Source organism: Saccostrea echinata, unplaced genomic scaffold (genome assembly GCF_033153115.1).
Source record: "Saccostrea echinata isolate AGI-Se365-2 ecotype Australia unplaced genomic scaffold, CSIRO_AGI_Sech_v1 ptg000002l, whole genome shotgun sequence".
NCBI classification, from domain to species: Eukaryota; Metazoa; Mollusca; class Bivalvia; order Ostreida; family Ostreidae; genus Saccostrea; species Saccostrea echinata.
Genome location: NW_026889751.1, coordinates 7,129,149 through 7,154,422, shown reverse-complemented (window position 1 = coordinate 7,154,422; position 25,274 = coordinate 7,129,149). Strand labels below are relative to the sequence as shown.

Sequence of the window (25,274 nt, the reverse complement as noted above, 5' to 3'; positions counted from 1 at the left end):
CTCGTTATTAGTAGATTTGCTTTTGTGTTCATATAAAGTAGAATTTATTCTAAATGAAATGAAGAGGTCTCTTGTTGTGGCCTTCAGACTTTTATTTAGATTTAAATATATCGACGACATTTTATCAAATAACACTATTCATTTTCATTCCTACGTTGATTCGATATACCCCTGTGAACACTAAAAATGATACCACAGAGTCTGTCAAATCTGTTTATATTTGGATATTTTACTAGAAAAAGACGTTAATGGCAACTTAACAACTAAACTTTATGATAAAGGTGATGACCACCAACTTTTCAATCGTCAACTTCCCTTATTTATGTAGCAATATACCCTTATCACCTGTATACGGGGTTTATGTCTCCCAGTTGATTCGATACGCAAGTGCATGTTCTACTGACGAGCAATTTCTAAGATGGGGCAAGCTTTTGACAAATAAGTTGATGATACAAAAATAACAGTCTCATTTAAAGTCAACATTTCGCTTTGTCCGATCATGACAAGGAGCACACGGTAGGTGTATCCAGTCGACAGGGGATTCCCCCATATGGCACGTGATCCCACCTCTGATGTTTTTAGAGGTTCGGACGTGTTTGCTCTGCTCCCAGTTTGTATTGTTTCAATGGACTTTTGAGCTTGATTAATGTTCGTCATCTTCTTAACAGTTAATAATTTGTGGGAAATGGCCTATCAGATCTGGTGTTCATCATCATAATATTAATGAATTAAAGAAGTGTACAAGTTAACTGAAGTAGACTGATTCAAAAACTATATATAAAAAACAGATGATATAAAGCTGCAGCTGGTTATTATTGAAGTCAGAAGGTACCAGGTGAGAAAAGTATTTTATCATAAATATCTGGCTACCGCCAAATTAATATATCTTGTGGCGGTCGCCACATAAATATCTGGACGAGGTATAATATTCATGTAAGTCGTGCTAACGACAGAATATGACATAATATTCTCCAAAATAAGATCTGCTTTTTTTCGTAGTCTTACATTGTACATTAATAAATCTGTTTTTAAGAACAATTATTCAAAATATAATACTTATTTGATTTACTCTTATGAAGTTTTTTTTTTTTTTTTTTCAAAGTACTGTAAGGTATTTCAATCATTGTCTTTTTTTCTTTTCTATAAAGTAATGCCATGAAAGATAAAAGGTACATATAAATGCAATAATTCAATTCAGAATATATAAAGGATACTTAAATTGTGAATGCATGGAACTGGTTCTGAATCTATTTAAATAAATTAAATTTGCTAAGGCAATAGTAAGAATCTAATAAAAGTTGTAATTATTCAATAATTAATCCTCAAGATAATTTTTTATGGTCATATATGAATTTGATTGCTGGAATGAAATTCATTTGGAACCAATTCTTTAGAGAGAAAATGGCGCATTTCTTCAAAGTGTTTATACAATTGATTGCTGGAGAGAGTGCACGTAGGTTTAGCATCTTTTACTAAACTTATATTCTGGAAAGACTTTTTTAAAACATTTCAAAAATATTTTTAAAATTGGGTTTAAAACAGAGTTTGAACACAGTATTATGATGAATTGTAAACGTTAGATTGGTGACCAGTGAGAGTGTAGTTAGCACTGACAATTTTATGGGCTCTATTAAAGCAGATGAGAAGAACGAGGCTTGTAACGCCGTTAGATGTGGATAGTGGAGCCACTTATTTTTTTTCAAGTATTTTATTTTTATAATAGATGGACATTTCATTAAAACACTTTTTTCTTTTATTCCATAAAAACATGTAGGCACATCCTTATTCGCACATTATCATTAATTCGGAACTGCAGTATCCCGTTTGGTTTGGTTTTACGTTGGGTGACTGTAAACTGGTTCTTAACTTGATCACCCGATAAAGAGAACCAATCAGCATGGCTACGAAGCGTACATCGGATGATCAAAGTTCATCCGACATGGCTAGTGAAAAGAAGCAGAAGCAAGTTCGAGTGTGGGTTGATGGCTGGTGAGTGTCATGGATGCATGTTTCATTTTTTTAAAAATTATTTCTATGCATTACCGATCATAGTAATTGGTTTGCAATGAAAGGGAGGGGACGCCGGCTTCGATTTTCTGGAAAAATACCCTACACCAAAGACAGAAGTCAAAAGATACGTTGCATACTTCATGTAAAATTGATGCGAAATGGATATGCAGCAATTTTCGATCATTTATTGACTTTTTCTCTGAATTTTCGATATCTCACCTTAGGGGTCATTTCAAAGTAAAGAAATAGAACTACTATAAAGGCATTTTGACAGATCGACCCAAAAAATGAAAAATACAGTCACGGGGATGTGACACTAAAAAAGCGATTTTTAGTAGAGTCAAAAAAAGGAAAAACTACGGAAGCGTATTCGGGCCGCAGCAGTATTTTTTTTTTATTAATTTGTTATAACAAATTATTTTAAATTTGTTATATATAACAAATTGATAATTTGTTATAAGAAATTACTAATTTGTTATAACAAATTAATAAAAAATACTGCTGCGGCCCTAATTCGCTTTTGTAAAAAACAGTTTATCAGTTTATGAATTGTACGATTAAAGCATTATTTAGACCGAACTTTGCAAGGGACATAAATTTATCAGGGATCTATACTATTCTCTTTAGAGAAGTACACAGGCTTTAGCCTCTAGGCCAAAGCCTGTCCACTTCTCTAAAGAGAATAGGATTGATACTTATAATATGTTAATGGTGCAACTGTTCAGGCAAACACAGTTGATAGTCTCCTTAATTACTTTTAACTTAGTTGCAGAACTGTAGCTCTCTGGTTGTGAAAATTGGGACAGGCAAACGAGAGCTACAGATCAAAGCATTGTTAAAACCTTCAATTTATGCTTTTTTGCTCACTTTGGGTATTATGCGAGGTTGACAGTAGGATGGAAAAGAAACTGTCAACTGTCGACCTTTAATATGGTTGACAGTAATATGGTCAACATTGGAGGACAAGTGGAAACCAAATCACTACTAATCTTTATTTACAAGCTTCCGCATAGGAACTACATACCCTTATATTGGAGTTGACCCATTATTTCTTGCATTCTTTTATACAGTTGACGATATAGATGAATTTTTATGTAGATTTTCTCAACACATGTATATTCTTTAATGGGCATATCTACCACGACCCCACATCATGTATGTCGGAATGCAAATTTTTAAAACTGATATCCCTATTTCATATAGGGCTGTTTTGGACCTTTAAAAGGTAAGGCCAAAATAAAAAATACCTTTGTTTCCCCTAACGCTACCGACCCACTTAAATCGTGCCGACTGAAAAGTTTTTAAAATAAGATTATTTAAATATTTTTTTTTATTGTTTATCAAATTTATAAGATACAATTTCATCAAAATCCGTTTTTTATCAGAACGGCGGCTTTTGTTTTACTCTCATTTGGTGCTGACAACATGTGGCCACAGAGGGTTAGTTCGTGTTATAAAACAATGGTGATGTATCAATCTTATTATATCTTTTACTTTTTAGAATCCTACACTCTTGAGACTTCTCGTGAATTAATGTACCATGACTAAGGAGTGTTAAGATGGTATTTAAAAAATTAACATACGTAGTAAGCATAGCAAAGCCTGGCTCATGAGTAGATGAGGGGCGCTCCTTGTGAATACATATCAATAAATTTCACTTCATTTGATTCGTTTCGATCTAATAAACAGTTCATGTAAGATCCTATATTTACTACATAGGACCATAGGAGTTGTAAATATGTCTTTGTATGATTATTTCATTTGATAAATATAATTCGGATGTCGTTTTTTTTTAATTCCTTTTATTTATGGGGTATTCAGGGCTCGACATTAACGCTTGTCCGGTACCAGTGAAAAAAAATACGGACAAGTGAATATTGCTGGGCACTTGTCCGATTGGACAAGTGCATTTTTATGTAAATAAGTCTCTAAATATTTAAAAGAACGACTGTTGAAAGTTTACAGGTACTTTAAGACGGAAACAGTACATAAAAACCGAACTTCGATCCCGATATAGATTGCTATGTAATTGAGTACACTCGATCGGGATCGAAGTTCACTAATTGCATACTACTGGAAAGGCATGGAACTGACGAAGTTTGTATTCTGTTTTATGTTGACAGCATATATGTTGTCAGGACAGAAAGTCTAGATAAAATTTTATTTTATGTGTTTGTTGTATTTATAAATAACATCATGCATATGTAATGGACTTTATTTTTAGTTTTTCAGTTCACAGTATTAGATCTTTATTGAAAATTTTTCGGACAAGTGAAGTTGAAGTTCGGATAAGTAAATGTCTTGGTCACTTGTCCGAATGGACAAGTAGGAAAAAAAGTTAATGTCGAGCCCTGGTATTGATTCCGTGACTATAAAATTAGATATATGAAACTTTAATCATTTTAGATATGGTTTGGTTGAATTATATATTGTTTATACATGTACATGTACACATTTCCAAACAGTGTTGAAATCTTTAAAATTTGCTTATGGTACGGCTTCCTGAGACGGCTAGTTTATTTTACGTTAGTTAGGCCCTTGAAAACAGGTTGTTTCTTTGCTTTAAAATACCTTTAAAATTTGTTGGGCCGGTGGAAGGCTCCTAATTTTGACTTTTACTCGGCACTTATGGCCTTTGATCATTAAGCATCAGTAAGGGATCTTTTACGTGCCATCTACATGTATACTCCGACACTGGACCTACGTGTTTTATGGTCTTATTCCACTGACCGGTCTGCAAGTCTCACCTTGGGACCTGTGACTTAGAATTAACTCCCAAATTACGTCGTGACTCCAAAAACGAAACACTAGAATTACTGTGCCACGTGAGGCCCTTGACATTTTGTCTGTGTAAGTACTCGAAGATGATAGTAGGTTTGAAAAATGTACTTGAATGTCCGATGGTTCAGTATTTGCGAATCTTGTGTTTTTTGTAAATATTCGATTTCAATAAATTTACGCTGGCCTGAGATATTTTACAAGTTCAAATGAATAATATTTGTGAATTAATTTACCATACATGTTGCTTCATTTGTATGATATTAGGTTTAAAATTGTTTTTTTTTTTGTTCTTTCTTATTTATAAAGATATTATTCAATTTTTCAGAATGTATTCCCAAACCTGCTGTCAGAAAAAAAATAATTTACCTACCTACCGACCCAACTTAAGATTTTTGGGTCGGGTTAGGGGAAACAAAGATATTTTTAATGATGGCCTAAAAAAAGTAACAAGATTATGAGTAAAATATATGGTTAATGAATGGATACCATGCTTTGAAGAGGGAATGCATATAATACAAGAAATAATACCTAGCTTTGTTAAAGTTAGTATTTTTATAAGTGATTGTCTTATATTTTCCTTTATGTTTTCAAAGTACTCGGAGTCAGCTGAGAAAAGCTTTGACAATCTGCACAGCGCTTCCAAATCAATGTTAGAATATACATTGTATCACCTATTGGCCAATTAAATTTATCAAAAGAATTCTTTTTATATAATATTGTATGTAGGGCCGGCCTCCCTAGATAGAATGATCTAATTGTAAAAATTATATTGTGCATGTCCTTTAGCCCCAGTTGAGAGACAGATTATTCTCACAAATAGGTCCCAGGTATTATTCAAAATTCATATAGATATTATATACCTTTGTGTACATGTATATATAAGTGTCTTATTTCTTCAATAAGGATAAGTGACACAAGTTAGATGAAACATGCAATTGCACAAAAAAAGAAAGCATTATCAACACAGGGTTGTCCCTAAGACCAGGGAGCCAGGGAATTTCCCTGCCTATAATGATGTAATCTCCCAGCTATTTTTGTATTCCTCCTAAGCTCCCCACTAGGGGAGGAACCCCAGATCCTGTTCTACTTTTTAAATGTCACCTTCTATTTCAATTCTTAGGGACAACCCTGTTAACAGAAAAGTATTCTAAATTTTAAAGAAATCTTTGTCACTAACTTAAATGTATCTTAACCTTATGAACCATTTTAGAAATAATTTGTGTTTCAGTATATATGTATGGGTCCAATTGTCTTGACCAAAATCAAACTTAAATGATTTTTGCTTAATTTTCAGTTTCGACATGGTTCATTTTGGCCATGCCAATGCTATTCGACAGGTACGTAAGTATGTGATGTTGGATGTGATTTTAAATGGGGAAAAATTTGGGATTGCATGACCATATTGTAAAATTCATGTTCAGATTTGTAGTATTTTGTACTTGTAGGCCAAACAAATGGGGGATTACCTGATTGTTGGAGTTCACTCAGACGGTTTGTATGATTTAAGTGTATGCTTTTAAATCTTGTATGACCATATCATTTGATTTGAAAAGGGAAGTTATCTTATAGGGAAGTAATCATATGGGGGAATATAAGTATTACTAACAGGTCTTTCCCTAGTTCCAAGTATCAGAAAATGAATTCATTAAAAATATTTAAAATTCATAACTCTCTAGGAGTAAATGAAGGAAGATAGGAAACAAGAAAAAACAGGTCCTGGAATGGATATGATAAATTCAATTAAAAAAATTACATCATTAGACTACCATCATAATTATTTTATGATATACTGAGATGCTTGAATTTATTTGCTCTTTAAATTTTTCAAAATTAATAAATAAAATTGAATGTACCAGTCTTCGCCATATCTTTTTTTTCAGTACATGCCCTTCGGGCAGGTTTAACCACTTATTACGCTAGCCCGAACAAATATTTACATGCCCAGAATTTCATCAAGTAATTTTATTCTTATTTGCCTTTTCGTGCCAAGGAAATGATCCGATATCCATTTCTATCGATCTATTGTCTCACCATTAATATTGTTTTCAACCTGTACACTTTTTGTGTCTCCTTTGCAAAGGAGTTCCTTGGAAGTCACGTATTGTTTTCAACATGTGTACTTTTTTTGTTTCCTTTGCAAAAGAGTTCCTTGGAAATCGCGGTAGAATAAACTATCGTTAAAATTTTATTTGGTGCTCCACTTTAGATGAAAAATAAGACTTTTAAGTACATTTAATGTTATTGGTATTATTTAATTTGATAATATGGAGGCTTAGGCCTCAGAATTTACATGCCCTTCAGGCTTGTAAGTATGCAATTTCCACATGCCCGCTTCCAATTTTACCAGGTCCCGGGCTTCGGACTCCCGGGATTTGTCGAAGACTGATGTACTGTGATAGAGGAGTTTTTAATCACCAAATTATTTTATGTGTAGTCATACACTGTCTTCAGGTCTTGAGGTACATTGTGAATTGAGAGAAAAAGTGTAATGAGAAATATTTCAAAGACTATTCATTGGTAAATTATTGGCATATACCAAATAATTCAACATTTATATTTTCTATAAAGTGGAAGAATCTAATTGATGTGCTTTATCTGTTTATAAAGGCATTACTATAACATTTTATAAATCCTTGTATATCAAAGCCATCTACAATAATACAAATAGTAATATGTTGTTAATTCATAGCTCAGCTTATCATTCTCTTACACATTAGAATATTTGTCATTTAAAGGAACTGTTCAATTAAAACAAAATTGATTCTGTTTTTTAATTTTACAGCGGAAATTTCCAAACACAAGGGCCCGCCTGTGTACAATGAAAAAGAGAGATACAAGATGGTGCGAGCCATTAAGTGGGTGGATGAGGTAAAACAGATGTAGAGATTTGATCATCATTGATTTTCTTTTATTTATGTCAGTTTGTGATGATGAAGACAAGCACATTGATCATCATGCTTGAGTTGTCAAGAACTGACAGCTACTATCTTTCAATTCACAGTGGAGATAACTTCAAATCAATGTCCTTGTGGTTTGTAATGTAATTAGATCCTGTGTATAATGATAGCTGCTATAAATTGTAAATAATACTTTTCAACAAAAGAAAGAAACTTAATGTTTTATCTTGTGTACTTTTATTAGACTGAATACCTTCCTTTTGTTTTGCGAATGGCCTTCTACATTACCTTAAAATTTCTTATGTATAGTTTTGTAATGCTATTTACTCATCATTTAATTAAATCATTTTTAGCTCACAGTGCTCACTCAAGATGAGCTTATGCTTTACTTATGGTGTTAGCGTTGGCATCCCCGTTAAACTTTTAGGAGCAAGTCCATTCCCAAGTAACTGTAAGCCCTGCCTGGACCAAACTTGCATTGATGATGCATCTAGGGATGTGAGCTTTGTAATCTTTTATTACTTATGGTTTTTTTTATTAAAAAAAGTCTTTTACATGCTTATTTGCTCGAAGATTTTTATATACATGTATAAATTAAATAATTAATAGCTTAAATAATTATGATGATTGTCAAATAGGAATGTCTTTGACAGGTTGTAGAAGATGCTCCATATGTGACAACCCTAGAAACACTGGAAAAATACAACTGTGACTTTTGTGTACATGGAGGTATGTAAACAATGCTGTAAAATAAAATCATGGCATATTTAAAGGGAAATAACTCACACTGAGATCCATACAGTGTTATTTATCAGATAAAATGTGTCAGTTTGTTTCATTTTTTTTTTCAATTACAGATGACATCACAGTGACAGCTGATGGAACAGATACGTACCACCTGGTCAAGGCAGCTGGAAAATACAAGTAACCCCTTTTTAATTCAAAGTACATTTTTTAGAAAATGAATTATTATAGCCTCAGAGTCCTAAAATTATTTATTGGAATTTCTTAAAACTACAGTCTTTATTGGAATTTCTTTCAAGTTTGTATCAAGAGAAACGTAACAAATGAACCTCTGTGCTTCTGTTATTTTCAAAATAATCAGATATTAAAAATGAGGTAATTTTCATAATTATTATACACTAGACAAAATTGCTTACACACCACCATAGAAAATTGGTATTAAGCTTTCCAGAATTTGTTTATGCTGTATTTAATGTATAAATTTGTTGCAATAGTTAAAATTAAGACTTTTAAATGTCTAAACTGATAAGTGAATTCAATTTTTACTGATAATTTTTTTCATTTCATTAAAATGGCTTGCATGAAAATTGGGTTCACAATTGTTAGAGGAAAAGATTCTTATTTTCTTCTTTGTGTTCTTTACGTTTGTAAAAAGTGAGAAAAAAACTGACACCGTAATCAGCATTTGGGCTAAGAAGGACGTGGTAGGGCACTCAGGGTGTCCCTTTAAAGAAGTTTGGGGAAAATTTTTTTTAAAAGTTTTACTTCTTCTAGTTAAAAATGCTGAGATTAACAAATATAAAAATGATTTCTGTTGGTGACCGCAACACTCAACAGGCACCACGCGACTAGTGCAAGATTGTACCGAAAATTTGTGGCAACCAAAAGTGTGGTGGACCGGGTACTGGTGCCAAAGCACTGGATAACTACTAGGCATTATGAGAGACATATTGCTCTACTTAATTTATATAATATAATAATAATGATGTTACCATTGCTGCATCCTCACTGGCCACCATTGGTAACCTCCAACTTGTTAAATTATCTGTACAAAAATAGTATGCAGACAGCTTTGAAAATTGGTTTGCAGAGAGGAAGGCCATTCGAGGGTCTTGATTTGACACCAAGAAATCTGCAAATTTGGCTGCATTAGACAAAATGGCATATTAAATTTTCTTGCTCATTAGACAGATGATCTGTATACAGATGAGAATATAAAGTGGTGTGTAAGAAATTTTTCTAGTGTACATGAAAAATTTTGTAATTTTGTATCTTCTTTCTGATGCTTTATGGTTTATACTTTTATTCTTTTTTGCCAGATCTATGTTGTTTTTGCATTTGCATTGTCTTGCCAGGTTTCTCTAGTAACATCAGTTATCTCTTACTTTAAATTCTGAAATTTTGTGTTGCTTTCACTGAGAGTCTGATTTCCTGTATTACAGAGAATGCAAGAGAACAGCTGGTGTATCCACAACCGATCTTGTTGGAAGGTATGGATGTATGGAATTATTACAGAGTTACAATGTTATATGATAGCTAAAATATGTATTAAACGAAAGATTTTTAAAATAAGATGAAGTTAAGCTTTCATGAAATTAAAGATGGAACAACCCTGTAAGCTTTTTCTTTAAAAGTATCAGTAGTCATATACCCATTTCACATAATATATAAACACAACAAATTTTGGTGGAGATTGAAGATGAAACATTATTTTTAGTCATCTTTGAACATTTATAAGTTGGTGACTTCATAATGCTAGGTTGAAGGTCAAGGTCAAAGGTTCAGGACAGGTAATTTTCATGTGTTGATCTGAAAGGTCAAGTGGAAATGTGTTGACATCAGAAGAAAGTGTTTCACAGATACATTTTGTTTGTGTAAAGTTTTGTAAATCTTGGCCAAAACAAGGTACTGTGGTTTCATCATTATTCCTGGAACACCAATTTTCGTGGATTTCGTTGTTGGGTCGATCCACGAAATCAATTGTTCATCGAAGTTTGGTGCCTCCACTTTGATTTATGATAAACCTTTAAAAAGCCTATTACGACTTTCATTAATTTATGCCATTACCCCCCACCCCCTTACTTTCCGAACAGGTTGGCTTTATCATTTTTAAGAATATTTAAAAAAAAAAAAGAAGAAATATTAGATAATTTTCTGGAAATTTTCAATCAATTTATATAAGTATTCTACATGGAGATAAACAACACATAGAACTGTAAACGCGGTGCTGCCGGTGCATATACCAATCAGTGGTATATTAACACAAAGGATGATAGATTAGATGTAAAGTCGTTATTTTCAAACAATCTAAGGGTCCAACACCAATAATCACCTGCACAATGAAAACACAAATTATCGTAAAATAAAAAACTCGGTAGAAATAATTAATTACTTTCTGTTCTTAACTTGCTTAAATCATGCAAATTATAAACACAATTCAATGTTAATTTGACTTTTATTTAGGAATTTTTTTGTTAAACATTAGAAAACGGGTATGTATGTTGCGGAAGTCTTGCCAAATTGAAGCCTTTCAAGGCTTGTTTGTCGTCAATTTTGTATGTTTAAGCATTGAGTCGTATCTGAGCGAGCGTGGATGTGTTTGTTCGGAGATCCACAAACAAAGGGGTCTAGATGTCACTGTCAAGTTCAGAAACAACATGTTGTGCATGTGAAAATAAGTCTGTCTCTAACACTATTTTGTAAATCTAGGTACTTAATAATTAATACCCTGTTGCCGCATTTAATTATCGTCCGTATGTGTGCCTAAAAGATAAAATTCAACTTGTCTTGATATTTTAAGATACTTGTACACTTTTAACAGAAATGTTGATTAAATTAAAGTCTATTTTAATTAATTGTTTTTAATAATCAGTTTCAATATTTGATACTAGTATTTAATTTGCCAACCGGGATCAAAGTCTTACAATGGAGACAGTATTTGGAATTCCTCTACCTTTATTGTTATATACAATGAGCACTGCATTGTAAACACTTGAAGATTCCGACTTTTAAAAATACAGATGAGTAAAAAATAAAAACTTTAAGTTTAAGAGTTCATCTGTTAGTAAATGTTCTCTTAACATTGTAAATGGAGTGAAGATTCATGCTGAAGCTTATGGAGATTAAATAAAAAAATAAAATGAAAAGGTGACAATTTTATTATGTTGTATGATCATTATCCACGAATTTACGTATCCTCGAAACAGTGATATTTACTAAATCCACGAAAATTGATGCCCACGAATATTAATGAAACCACAGTATATGTGTATACAATATCAACAAAATCTGATGGGTGAGGGTAAGGTCATACATCAACGATGGCAATAAATTGATCACTGACAGGATTCTATCTTTGTTCATATGTAATTATTTTTTAGGATGTTACTGGTGACAAAAACTCACCATGAAAGAGATGAAGAAAAACCTGTAGACAAGGCCCAGGCAGGGGACATTGGATCAGTAAGTACAAAAAGGTCATCATACTTCAAATATCTCACGAAAATTTTCTGGTTAAAGTACATTTCACTTGATAGCTAAATTGTGTCGTGTATTAAAGAAGATGATAGAAATTTTCATATGCTGGATGAACATTCAATAAAATATAATCAATGAAAGAATTAAAAAAAAAACAACAAATAAAGGCCAAAGTTTCTGTTTTTGAAATACTTTGCAGTCTCTCATGCCCTGCCCATCTATACCAAAATTGATGTGAAATGTGAGAACCAAGTGTTTTTAGTCACATCATATTTTTTTTATGTGTAAAAATAATGAAGCAATTTTCATCCTTATTCAAAGTAGCCACTGATACATGTGTTTTGAGCATATTATTTAGAGATAGATAATATGTGAAATATGATTTTTTATCAAGTTATTTTTAGTGTAGTGCAGTAAAATTCAGTTTCATAAGATTTAGATGCATTTGTAATATACACGTATCAAGTTGGTGGGTACCTGATATAAATGTACCAGTATTCAGTTTAAGTTGTTAATTGCTTTTACCTATCTGGTCACAGTTATCTAGTCTTCTCTTCATGTATGTCCCAATTAGTATATACAGGTGACTCTTGATCTCTCGAAGTTCAAGGGACCGCAAGAAAAGTTCGAGAGATCGAGGGGTTCGAGAGATAGAAAGTGAATAAAATCCAGAATTTTCAGTTCCGATCATCATTGTGCTACTATCATAAATACCGGAAGTATATGTTGATAATGTCATTGCACGTTTTCATTCGTATTTTACAGGTATTTCACTTGATTTCAACAACAATGATCGTATTTTGAATAAATAAAACGATCTCTTTAAGTTTCAATATTTATTTGTTCTCATTTCATGATTACATGAAACCTGAATAGCAATCGTCGATGTGGCTACCCCCTAGGCTTGATCGGGTTCTTCACCAGATTTCTCGTATTTAATAAATCGGTATTCAGTTCTTGAGATACGATTTCTTGTGCAATGTTTGTCATACTGGGATTTTGTAGACTAATAAAACTTCATATCCTATGGAAAATTATTGACACGTCTCTTAAATTATTTTCTAAAAATTATCGTCTCGCTGTCAAGTCAAAATAAGTTGTGAAACAATTCGTTTATAATTTACCATTTATGACCAATTAATTATATCAACACTCGGATGCTCACAGGTATAATAGTGTCATCTATGTAAACACCGAATTAACACCTCCATGCCAGCCCCAGGCTTTCACTGTTATCCAGGTAAATCCAAGCTGCATTAATTTTACGCTTGATTGGCGGGTACACACGCGCAATCAAACTTCGAGAGATAGAGAGTAAAAAACAATGAAATGTGTGTAACGGGACCCAGGTCTTGGTTCGAGAGATAGAGGACTTCGAGAGATCAGAAGTAAATTTGCTTAGTTATATAGAGGAAAAAAAACGGGACCGGAGGTCAACTTCGAGAGATCGAGAATTTCGAGAGATCGGAGTTCGAGCCATCGAGAGTCACCTGTATAAGAGTTGCTGAAATCCAGCAACACTCCAAATTTTGTCTTAATATCAGCTGGTCTTGAGACAATTTTCAAATTAAGAAAGCAAAATGTTCAGTCTACGTTCTGAGTGAAATGGGAGATAATTTCTTGCTGAAGAAAAAAAAAAGAGTAGATGTGAAGAGAGTTCATGTCCAAATTATGTAAATATAGTTTGTAAATATAAATAGAGCATGGCATCACCAAATGTAAGTTATTTTTCACTAAACTTTAAATCTAAAAGTGAAATATCATTTCCTTTGTTTTTGAAACTCTACATGAAAAAAATACATTAAATGTAGATGTTCTTTTAGTGTAGTTTCATTTTGTGTAGTGCAGCTATCATACACACAATTTAGTCTGCCAAACATGATATAGGTATAAATTTATGCCCTGTTCACATGAATGCACATTAAATATTTAATTCGCAGTAAATTTATGTGGACTAAAATAATGCAAATTAAACTAATGTGAATTAAATTGCATTCACATGACAGTTAATGCGAAGCAAACTTGTGTGCATTATATTTCTACAGTAGACACAAGGCTATTAAGGAAGGTTATTATGGTGTCATTTTCAATCATGTCACCTACCGCAGAGCAGTAGATCCATTTGAAATAATGTCATAGTGTCTACACACGTTTTTGGAGATTAACATATTTTTTTCTTTTTTTTTTTAATTCTTTATTTAATACACAATCTGTTATATCATAATATTATACACAGTTTAACATTTTTACAGACTGTGGTTTTTAAGAGAGAGAGAAATAGATATTTTTAGCTCACCTGAGCTGAAAGCTCAAGTGAGCTTTTCTGATCACCCGTTGTCCGTCGTCCGTCCGTCTAGCTGTCCGTCTGTACATCCGTCTGTAAACTTTTCACATTTTCAACTTCTTCTCAAGAACCACTGGGCCAATTTTAACCAAACTTGGTACAAAGTATCCTTGGGTAAAGGGGAGTTTAAATTGTTAAAATAAAGGGCCAAGTCCCCTTAGAAGGTGAGATAATCAAGAAAAGACAAAAATAGGGTGGGGTCATTAAAAAATCTTCTCAAGAACCACTGGGCCAAAAAAGCTGAAACTTATGTGGAAGCATTCTGGGATAGTGTAGATTTGTTGTAAAAATCATGACCCCCGGGGGTAGGGCGGGGCCACAATAGGGAATCCAAGTTTTACATTGAAATATATAGGAAAAATCTTTTAAAATCTTCTTCTCAAGATCCACAAGGTCAGAAAAGCTGAAACTTATGTGGAAGCATCCTGGGGTAGATTCTAAATTGTTCAAATCATGACCCCCGGGGGTAGGGTGGGGCCACAATAAGTATTACAAGGGGGGAAATCTGGTAAAGAACAGCATGGCCAAAGTTACTCAGGTGAGCGATCTGGCCCATGGGCCTCTTGTTTTCTTTGTTTTCCAATCAAAAATAGCATAAATACCTATATCTGACCACCAACACTTGGCATGTAACTTAATTTTGTGTCACATGTGTCACAGGATCAAAATTTAATTAGAATTAGCTTCGCTTAGTGTTCACAAGGAGCTAATGCGAATTACATTGTAATTTAATGCGCAGTAAATTAATTCAAATTAAACAAATTTGCATTAAATTCTCCATGTGAATGTGGCTCAAATTTTATTAGCAGTAACTTACGTTTAATTTGAATTAAACTCTCCGTGTGAACAGGGCATTAGAGAAAGAAAATGAGTGAAGTTGCAAAAGTTTTTTTAAAGTCTACCCCCCCCCCCCCCCCCATACATTTACAGTACATGTGTGCTATATTTAAGAAATTGCACTATGCATGCAGTGCTTTATATTTTAAAATGTCTGTTTTTTCCACAAATTTTGAAAATCAGTTTCTATTGAACAAACTTGTTGAATTTTTTGTGAACCAGTTTGAATTAAAATGCAAAGAAAAGTTGAAACAAATATTAATGAATTTTACCATTCTTGATGACATCAGTAAAACATACCAACTCTCTCTCTCCTGATAAGTGGCAGACTGAATTGCATTGCTAAGCTCTGATTTTTTATTTGCTGTGTAAGATGCTGCTGACACCAACACACAAAAAAGCTTTAAATGTACATGTAATCTAGTACTCAAACCATGGTTGTACTTTATTTTTACATCTTCAAACATTTTCTTGTAGGAAGTGGTACAGATGTGTAACTAACTGCTTGCACTTTATATGACAGAAAATGTATTTTAATGTTATATTCTTTACGTTTATATTTAATTAATTTTAATCTCGTTTAGTTTGCTTTTTAAAGATTTTACATGTATTACCAAACATAAAAATAATCTTCACATTTATAAAACATATACATGTACAATATAGAAATATTTATGATAAAAAAAAAACATGTAAAACCACAATATTCGTATCTAAAATATCATTGGTAAAATTTTCTTTAAAGGATCATTCTCTATAAGGCCGTTTTGCGGCCTACAATGACTTCAAATTTTCAAATAGTATTTTTTCCCTTAAAAACTGCATGAGTCAGTAGGCTAATGTTCCAATTTAATGATAAATGTTGATTGGTTAATGATACAAAAGTATTTGTTATGATATAGGGTCACAAAGTAAGGTACTATCTGTCCGTATTAGCATTAGGGTAATGGGAAAACTCAAGAGGGTTGGTGTGTTAGGTAACTCCTACACATGTCATAACCACCTTTAACCAACACCAAAATTTGCATGTAAACTTCTTATGAACATAAAAAGTGACTACCAAATTATCAACTTGGTTAAAGGTGGTTATGACATGTAAATAAAAACTTTTCGCTTCATTTTTACGATATTTGCAGGAAAAGCTAACTACTTACAATGAAGGATATCAGCTTATGTAGATTATTTCTTATTATAAACTTCCACTTAGAGTACATGTTTCTATTGATTTACTAAGAATTAATATAAGCCATGCATGTTTACTCAAAAAAGGTAAACTTTTTACTTAAAAAATCTAAAATCAAAGGACTGAAATGACTGGTTGTTATGAAATTACGTGAAGACAAGTCTCATTGAACTATCTGCTAGAAATAAAGAATTTTTTTATAGACTATAAGACATGAATATAAGATACTTATTATAATTATATTTTTTTATAAGGATAGTTTAGTTTATCTATGCTACTTCTTTGTATTTGTATTTCCTTAGGAGTACTGCATATTTGTTATTAGTTCTAGAAATGATAAAAGCTATTTTTGTTGTAGCCGGAAGATGCATTTGCTATTTGTGTTATAAACTTAATTTTTCTATGGGTACACATGTAACTTTTATAGATAGAGAATTACTAATGGGATGGTTTCATGATGGAAATTCTCGCCTCGACCTTTTAGAAGGACACTTTTCCGTATGAGTGACATAGGATCCATGTATTTTGTTAACTGGGTGTTGAGAGGACTCAATCTATTCATCACACTTCTTTGGTAGCATCAATATAAGTTATGAGAACAGTAGTTCTGTCTTAGAAAATAAAACGCCAAGGAGGAAAGGGGTTCCTAAATGTCACGTGATTGATAATATAATGTTGCTTTACGTCATTTTAGAATTTTTCACCCAGATAAAGAGATCATCCACTTAAGGTGAAGTGTCACAATTTTGATTTATGCATGGTTTCAGTATTGACCAACACCTACCGTGGGACAGGACCTCCTTCTTTAAGATAATATCCAAGAGACCCATGACTTTTACTTTCAATGCTGAGGACTTAGCAAAGGAACTGTCACTACCAGTTTTAAACACCTTAGTTCTTGACGCAGCACGGAAAGAGAATTTAATTCTCAGGTTTCAAGAGTGCGAAAGGAGTGTCATCTCTTACGGTCCATTTTGTACCTGGGATATTGTAGAACTCTGTTAGTCCATGGATATACTAAAACTTCTGATATGCGTAGAGGAATATACTGTTGAAAATCTACTCCATTTTATGGAGTGCCGTGGGGGGGGGGGGGGGGACTCGACTTTTATACATACATTTGTGTATTATAGTTAAGATAGCATTTTAAATTAAATATATTGTTTTACATGCGTAATTAAATTGAATCAAATCAACTCTTACGATGTTATTTCATTTTACGTCGATATATATATTTTTAATACAACCGTTCTGAGTTTTATGTACTGACTATTAACATGTACTTGCATTAATATTTTCATCCTGTAAATTAATGAATTCTTAATTTTTTTTTGCAATTGTAGACTATATTTTATAAATTACAACTTAATTTTGATTTAATCACAAACAAAATTCATTCATTGCTTTAAACATTTGATACACAACTTTTATAGTTCAAAAGAAACTTAGAAATCTCATTTCTTGCATGGGCATTTTATGCGTAAAATAGGTACCACATCTATAGAAACAATACACAAGTACAATATAAACATATATAAAATAATACTTTTAATTAAATGCTAATTAAACATTTTTCAACATCGTACGAGGTGCATTTTGTAAAGATTTACATTCAAAATATGCAAAATGTTAATGCATCAAAATTCTTGCCATAAAAAAATATCTTTAGCCTTAAATTAAACAATCTTTGCTTTTATTACTTAAGTCTGATATGTTTCCGACATAAATAAACAATTTTTGATCATTTACATCTAGAAACATGCATGAAAACTTGATGTAAATAGACCTACCCTCAATTTTTCTTTACTTGACGGCCGTTTGTGATCTTTAAATCACGCGACTTAGGTGATCGATGTTGAAAAACAAACATCAAAATCATGAAATATAATGATTAAAGTTACATAAAATCACATTTTTAAGTGATTTTATCGTAGGCCGGAAAATGGCCTTATAGAGAATCATCCTTTATCCTAAATACAGTTGTACTAATATTATTGATACAAATGAATGTAAAGCTTGAGTACCATGTCATTTTGCTACATGCTGGTAGATGCTGCTGTAGCAGGCCTTTCAAAGTCTGCCAGTACTTGTACTTTTACTCAGCTGAAATTATGATTGTACCGGCCCAAATATTTGATGGAGAAAAATTTGGTAACATATTTAATCAAAATTGCTTCCACAAGGTACCTCCTATTTTTTGGTAAAACAGAACCGCATGTTTCTCTATTCTTTTTGAAAGCCCTGCCGTAGGTAACCAACTGATAAAAACTATTGATTAATTAAGTCAAAAGGTCTAAGACGATGGGAAGTTATATGTTTTATGTACTAGTATTTGACTTTTGAGACTAGGCTAGAGATTATAGGTGGACAGAGAAGAAACATTTCATATTATTGGCTTTCAGGTCAAGGTCAAAGGATTTTTACAATGCGCTAGATACAATTTAAAAACTAAAAAAAAAAATGAAAATTTTAGGAGGTTTGAGGAAAATTGCCCAAAATTAAAGGGTTTATGACCAAGGTCAGATGCAGTAATTACGTGTAGTTTATTACTTTGCATGTATAATAAAGGTTGTGGTCAGATTGTGTTGAATGTATATATATAAGTGACAAGGTAAAAAGGTCAAGTGTCAAGGTAAAACTCTGTGATAGGTTTTGAAATTGAAATTGTATTGAATGGATATTGCTTTTATGGAACTGAAGCACATTATTTGGGATGCTTCCTTTGCAACAGCCCTGTTTTATAAATACTCAGTTTTATATTCTCAGGACCCAGTTTTGTAATGTGGCAATGATGTATATGTGATTGAGAGTATAAAATTTGTTTAATTTGAGAATGTGGTCTAGGCTTTCATTTTGCTAAATTGATTTTTGTGGTATGGCTAGTCACCTTTCAGTCTTTTATTTTCCAAAATGAACAAAAAAAGTTATCTAGTATATTGTTTGAGTGAATACACCTGCTTGCACAAATCTTATCAGAGTGCACACATATATCTTTTAAAATGTAAAAAAAAAAATACATGTATTTGTGACCATCCCATCCCTCCTCTAGGATTTTCTTATCTGTAGATCTGACCAGTAGTTGGAGATTGTATATACATAGGGAATCGTTTATCTTACTACATTGTACTCATTTATGTAGATGTTAATTTGCATGTTTGTTAAAGTTATATTTATTTTATTTTGTATTGTAAAAACACATGTTCTAAACAATTTAATTTTAAAGAAATCACAAATTTCTTTGTGGCATTTTAGAAAAATATAACACCTAGTATAAAAAAAAAATAAAATAAAATCACATGTGGAAAAACACAAATGCATGAAGTATTTTGTTAAATTTTCCTTTTAAGTGATGTGGCTTGACTTGATTAAATTCATAGTTTGACAATTAATATTAATGTAGCCGATTTGTTAGATATTTTGTGAATTTAAGTATGTTTGTAAATCTTCATTCTGAATCTTTAATATATTGAGGAGGATAATAAATTCATTTTATACTTGGATAATTTTTTTTAATACCTTCATAATGCTAATTTATTCACAGGGTAGTAAAGGTACAAGCCCCTGGACTGGTGTATCACAGTTCTTACCAACCTCCAATAAAATCATCCAGTTCTCCTCAGGAAAGGAACCCAAACCTGGGGATAGAATTGTCTACGTTGCTGGAGCTTATGATCTTTTTCATATCCTTTTTGATAACTCAGCTTAACAATTTTCAGGTCACCTGAATCATTCAGGTGACCTATTGCTATCTGTTTTTGTCCTTCATCATGTGTTGTTTGTAAATTTTTGAATATTTTCAGCTTCTTCTAATAAACTGATGAACCATTTAACCAATTTTAGAGTAGAGCATCTATCTATTGGCAAGGAAGGGACAAAATTTTGAATTTCATGGTCCTTGCCAAGCAAATAATAGCCTTTACCAAAAATTGTGAAATTCATGGACCAAGGTTTAGGGGGCTCTGGTGTTGGGTGGGGCTCTATAGATCATATACATGTACATTGTATGTGTACTAGTAGTGAAAATGCATCAGTTTTTCAAAAATCTTCTCTCCCCCAGTATATTTAGCAGACAAACTAAGTTTATAGTTATGATAAGCAAGGGTGCCTGTTCCAAAATTATGAAATTTATGGCCCAAGGGTCAGGGGCTGTGGCGTTAGAATGGGGCTCTGTTGAACATATAGTGAAAATGTATAAATCATTGAATTTGTCAGGTTTTTTGTTTGTTGGTTGGTTGGTTTGTTTGTTTGTTTTTTGTTGTTGTTTTTTTTTTTTGTTTGTTTGTTTTTTTTTTTGTTTAAGTGTTTGCATAATTGATTTATTTCCATGTTGACCTTGACAGAAAATTAACATGTAGGTCATTTAGATTTCCTTGAGAAAGTTAAAGAGGAAGGAGATTTTGTTATAGTTGGCCTTCACACAGACCCTGTAAGTATGACAACCTTATAGAGCTTAGTACAATGAATACTACACACAAAGTTGATTTTAGTAATTATTATAAAGTTGGCATATGTGTTGAGGTAAAATTAATATTTTATAGATCTTATAAGAAAATTGCTACATCTAGTACTATCAGATGTAATTAAATCATTTTCATATCTATTTAGGTTGTGAATAGATACAAAGGATCTAATTTCCCTATCATGAATTTACATGAGAGAACATTAAGTGTTCTAGCTTGTCGGGTAAGTCATTAATGCAGCTGTTCAAAAAAAAAAAAAAGAAAAAAAAAAAAGACACATAAGTTACTGTCTTTTAAAACTTCTGATCACTAAGTCAGAAAAATCAGCTTACAAAGCATATGATCAGTACTTCCAGTCAATTATTTACACAATCTTTGTATTGCAGTATGTTTCAGAAGTTGTAATAGGAGCTCCCTATGCTGTGACATCTGACCTCATGGATCATTTCAAGGTGCAGTATCTAAATCTCATGTATTATAAGTCAGAAACTTTTTGAAGATTACACATTGAGATAGTACATAATGGAATAAATCATCCTATAAAATAGACAATGGAAATATTTCTGTTACTTATATTATAAAGTCTTTTTTTCCTCTTGTTTATTTTGGCATTCTTTAGACATTGTTTTAGACTGATTCTTACACAGGTTGATCTTGTCTGTCATGGACAAACTCCCATCATGCCTGATATTGATGGAGCTGATCCTTATGCTGTAAGTGATATGCAGTTTTGGAATGATTGCACATTCTTTATATGTACTTATTTTAGTATAAAAAATAGTCTAATTTATGATTTTTTTCCCCCCAGGAACCTAAACGTAGAAATAAATTCAAGCTTTTGGATAGCCAGTGTGAACTTACAACTCAAATGATTATAGACAGGATCATTTCTCATAGGTATTGAACTTTAATTGGTCAAAACTGTTTTATCAATAGAATACTCTAAATCTTGAGCTACTTACATATACAACATATACTAACAGTTTATGTTATATATCTTATCCTGTTTTTTGATGTGCAAATTTTGATTTAACTTGTAATCTGTGGATAGTAAAATATTTTGTATTTCAAACATTGAGACAACTTTTAGGAAGCAAAGTGACTTTTAATATTAAAAGATTTAATAGTACTTGTTTTTTAACTGTCCATCACTGTATCTTTACTAGATTGCTATATCAGTCTCGAAACAAGAAAAAACAAGACAAAGAACTGAAGATTTTGGCCATGTTGGAAAAGCAAACCAGTGGATAGAAGCTTATTCTTAGGAATTAAAATGACCAATAGGATTTTAAAATGAAGTGACGTAGATGTGTGCATAGTTTCATTAAGATTTTACTATAGACTTGCAATTTTATAATTTCAAGGTCCTGTTCTAGAGGACTATAACTTTTCTCATCTATAAATGCATGTATTGTATTACATTTAAAAAGGAATTTATATCTATGTCATGCACAATGTTCCGGGTGGAAATTTCATTGATTTTTTCTTCTTAAGAACTTCATACTTATAATTAATTTCTCTCCCTGTCTTATTCTTGGTAACAATACCATTTACCTCACCTGTAAAACTTAACAATCCATTTCCTTCCTGTTTTATTTTTAGTAACAATACCATTTCCTTACCAAAAATATCTGATGGCTCACAAAATTATATGGAGTAAAAAAAACAAAACCATCAAAACCATTTAATTGACAAGATAGACCTCTGTTTTAAATCATTATGTGTGACTGTTGTCAAGATTAATTAATTTTGACATCATTCTTTTCTTCTGTGATCCGAACTTATTTATATTGTTTTGTATTTAAAACAAGTCATTATTTGATTAGCATTTTCATTTCCAAATACATGTGCAAGACTATTGCATTCTTTTCTGCTTTATTGTCATATAGCTGCTTCATTGTTTATGTGTCTCTGGAACACAATGTAATGAAGAGCCATATATGGCAAACAAATTTTTCTCAATCCAAGGAGATTCTAATTCAGTATTTATGTGCTTGTACAAAGGTACTCCCTTTCCCTTGTATATCATTTTTTACTTTTTGCAAAATGTGAAGTATTTTTCAATCATTTTTGGATTGAAACAGATGGATTTCTTTCAGAGTGGATACTGGCATCAGACAAGGATGCCCTTTTGTATTTGTTTATTTTTTTTTTCATTATATTAGCTAACATCTTGCACATGTATAAGGCCATCTTTAAAATAATGTATGCTTGCCCTCTCCTGAATCAGGATAAAAAAAATTGAGTCAGTAGGTAGGTGGGAAATTTTTTTCCCCCAGATTTTCAGTATCAATCCTAAACTTTCAAAATCTGCTAAAATTGAAGATATTGATACAATAAAATAGTTGTTGATGGAATGGGAAAATTTCAGAATAAATTTTTTTAAAAAAATTTATCGTTTCCTGTAGGTTAAAAAAAGCTTCGAGTCAGACCTTTTTTAGGCAGTCGGTTAGGAGAGGGCAAACAAACAATTTTTTAAAGATTGCCATAGCTGTTTGTTTTACTGTGTTAAATTATTCCCCAACTATTTTTAGTATACATGTATATTGTATATACATATATAGACTGCTGTGTTATATTTTTACTCTAATTCATAAGGGCTTGTGATATAATCCTTGGCACATATATGTGTCAGTGCAGTTTTTTAAGTTTAAGCTTTATGTATATTAACAGAAATTTTGTACATATGTATTTAAAATTATTTTTTTCACAATCTTTATTATTCAATTAAATTACAGTGTCCATTCCTTATTTTATTACATTGTGTATTTATTTGTTGTAGTAGTCAACTAAAACAGTCACTAGTACTTCATACATGTATATGTGTTATGTACAATATGTGTGATTTCTTTAAGAAATCCAGTAACTGTTCACTTTCTATTCACAAAAAAAAAAAAAACATTACCTGTACATCTAAGAAATTTTTATGCAAGTGTTAAATTTCATATTTTAGTTCAAACATTTTGGAAATGTGCTCTGTTATGAACAAATATATTTTTATTTGCATAATATACATGTAATTGTACAATATCAAATTTTGTGAAAGTAAATATTAGAGACTTTGTTTCTATTTTTTGTTCTTAAAAGTGAACATGTAGTCCTTGATTTTGTCTGTCTTGTTTGTCTGTGTTGGTCAAAAGCTCTAAGAGAGCTTATGTTTATTGTTTTTACAAATTCAACTTCAAATAAAATTTTTAATTTTGATTCGTACATGAAATAAAGTAAACTATTTGTTACTATTCTTAAAAAAATACTATGACAAGAAAATTTTGAATAATTTCTATGTGAACATTGAGATATCATGCGTAAAAATAATAAAGACCTAGGATGACCACACGAAGTACTGTTCAGGCAAAAAGATGAAATATTCTAGACACAGCTAAGTATTTGAATCTTGGAAATGCCTGCATTTGACTCCGCCCATATCTATTTCTGTAAATAGTGACTCACACATTTTCTTTGATAATATAGAGGATGTCTGCATGTAACATAGTATGTTCACTCCTCAAGAAAGATTAATATTCATCAAAGAGCTTATTTCTTAATTAGTGTTGGAAACACATGTAGATTATATTTTTAAAGGTTCATATTTAGAGCAATCTAATGAATTGTATTTGGAGGGAGTTGTTTATATTTCTGTCTAAAGTTTGCAACCATATTGTTGCCCCACTGTAATCCCAAGGGATATGATGCAACAATCTTCACCCTACAAAAATTATTAATGTGGTGTACATGAGAATATTGGTAAATACACATGTAGATGAAAATTGTTTTCTGAAAAAAAAAATTTAAAGTTTTTAAAATTTCATTAAAATGATTCCTATTTTGACCCCACCATAGCTGCAGAGGTTGCACCATATGAGAATGCTTTCATATTTATTTGTATAACCCTGCTAATCTTGAGAATTATAGTATGTTTGTGTATGTGTATGTATTCTGATAAAATACTTTTACCCCATCATGGCCGAAACCTATTTCCAGGGTCCATACATGTACCTTGAACAGTCTTTATGGAAATGCTTGTACATTTGCACATTGATTTGACTCACTGATTTCACAGTTCTCATGATCCTGTGCGAGGTGTATGAAACCTGTACAGCTCATCAGACCTTGAAAGAATGGTGTGGCTTATGCTGCCCTAGCTTTACTCCAGTCATGATAAATGAACTGCATGACAAGGGTATGTGTCAACATATGTATATCTGTTTCTACTGGAAATCACAAGCTGTTACCCAGTCATTTGAAACTACATGTGCATTGGCATAATGTTGATGCAGTTCTCTATAATGTACGTGAAACTATAGAATGCCAACCTATACAGCTGCTACCCAAGATACATATTATTGTACATCGAATAACCCAGGTTTGATGGTCCTCAGCTTCTCAGTGTGTAAAGTATGATCTGAACATGATTTGACTATGAAAAGAAATATAATTTCAAAATGAAGCCACCACTATCCAACAGTGAAAGATATGATTGAAAAAGCTATTTAACAGAGACAGGAAAGCCTGGCAAAAGATGAGGCACATAAAAAGCCAGA

General features: G+C 32.0%; 1 protein-coding gene across 1 annotated transcript; it reads left to right on the top strand.

Annotated features, from left to right (window-relative positions):
- The first annotated feature begins 1,869 nt into the window (after positions 1-1,869).
- LOC133206323 (ethanolamine-phosphate cytidylyltransferase-like) lies at positions 1,870-24,364 on the top strand. The gene is made up of 15 exons (XM_061342283.1): positions 1,870-1,989; positions 6,086-6,128; positions 6,237-6,282; positions 7,574-7,659; positions 8,342-8,417; positions 8,546-8,612; positions 9,875-9,922; positions 11,813-11,894; positions 19,815-19,955; positions 20,625-20,699; positions 20,879-20,956; positions 21,120-21,185; positions 21,381-21,446; positions 21,542-21,630; positions 21,900-24,364. The coding sequence occupies exons 1-15, from the start codon at positions 1,898-1,900 to the stop codon at positions 21,982-21,984; spliced, it is 1,140 nt and encodes a 379-aa protein (XP_061198267.1). The 5' UTR covers positions 1,870-1,897; the 3' UTR covers positions 21,985-24,364.
- Positions 24,365-25,274: the final 910 nt, after the last annotated feature.

Bases quoted from the DNA above. Each gene is read 5' to 3' on its own strand.
- LOC133206323 (XM_061342283.1), top strand. From the start codon at position 1,898: ATGGCTACGAAGCGTACATCGGATGATCAAAGTTCATCCGACATGGCT. The intron at 8,418-8,545 runs GTATGTAAACAA...TTTCAATTACAG, and splicing joins TGACTTTTGTGTACATGGAG to ATGACATCACAGTGACAGCT. The intron at 20,957-21,119 runs GTAAGTCATTAA...TTTGTATTGCAG, and splicing joins TAAGTGTTCTAGCTTGTCGG to TATGTTTCAGAAGTTGTAAT.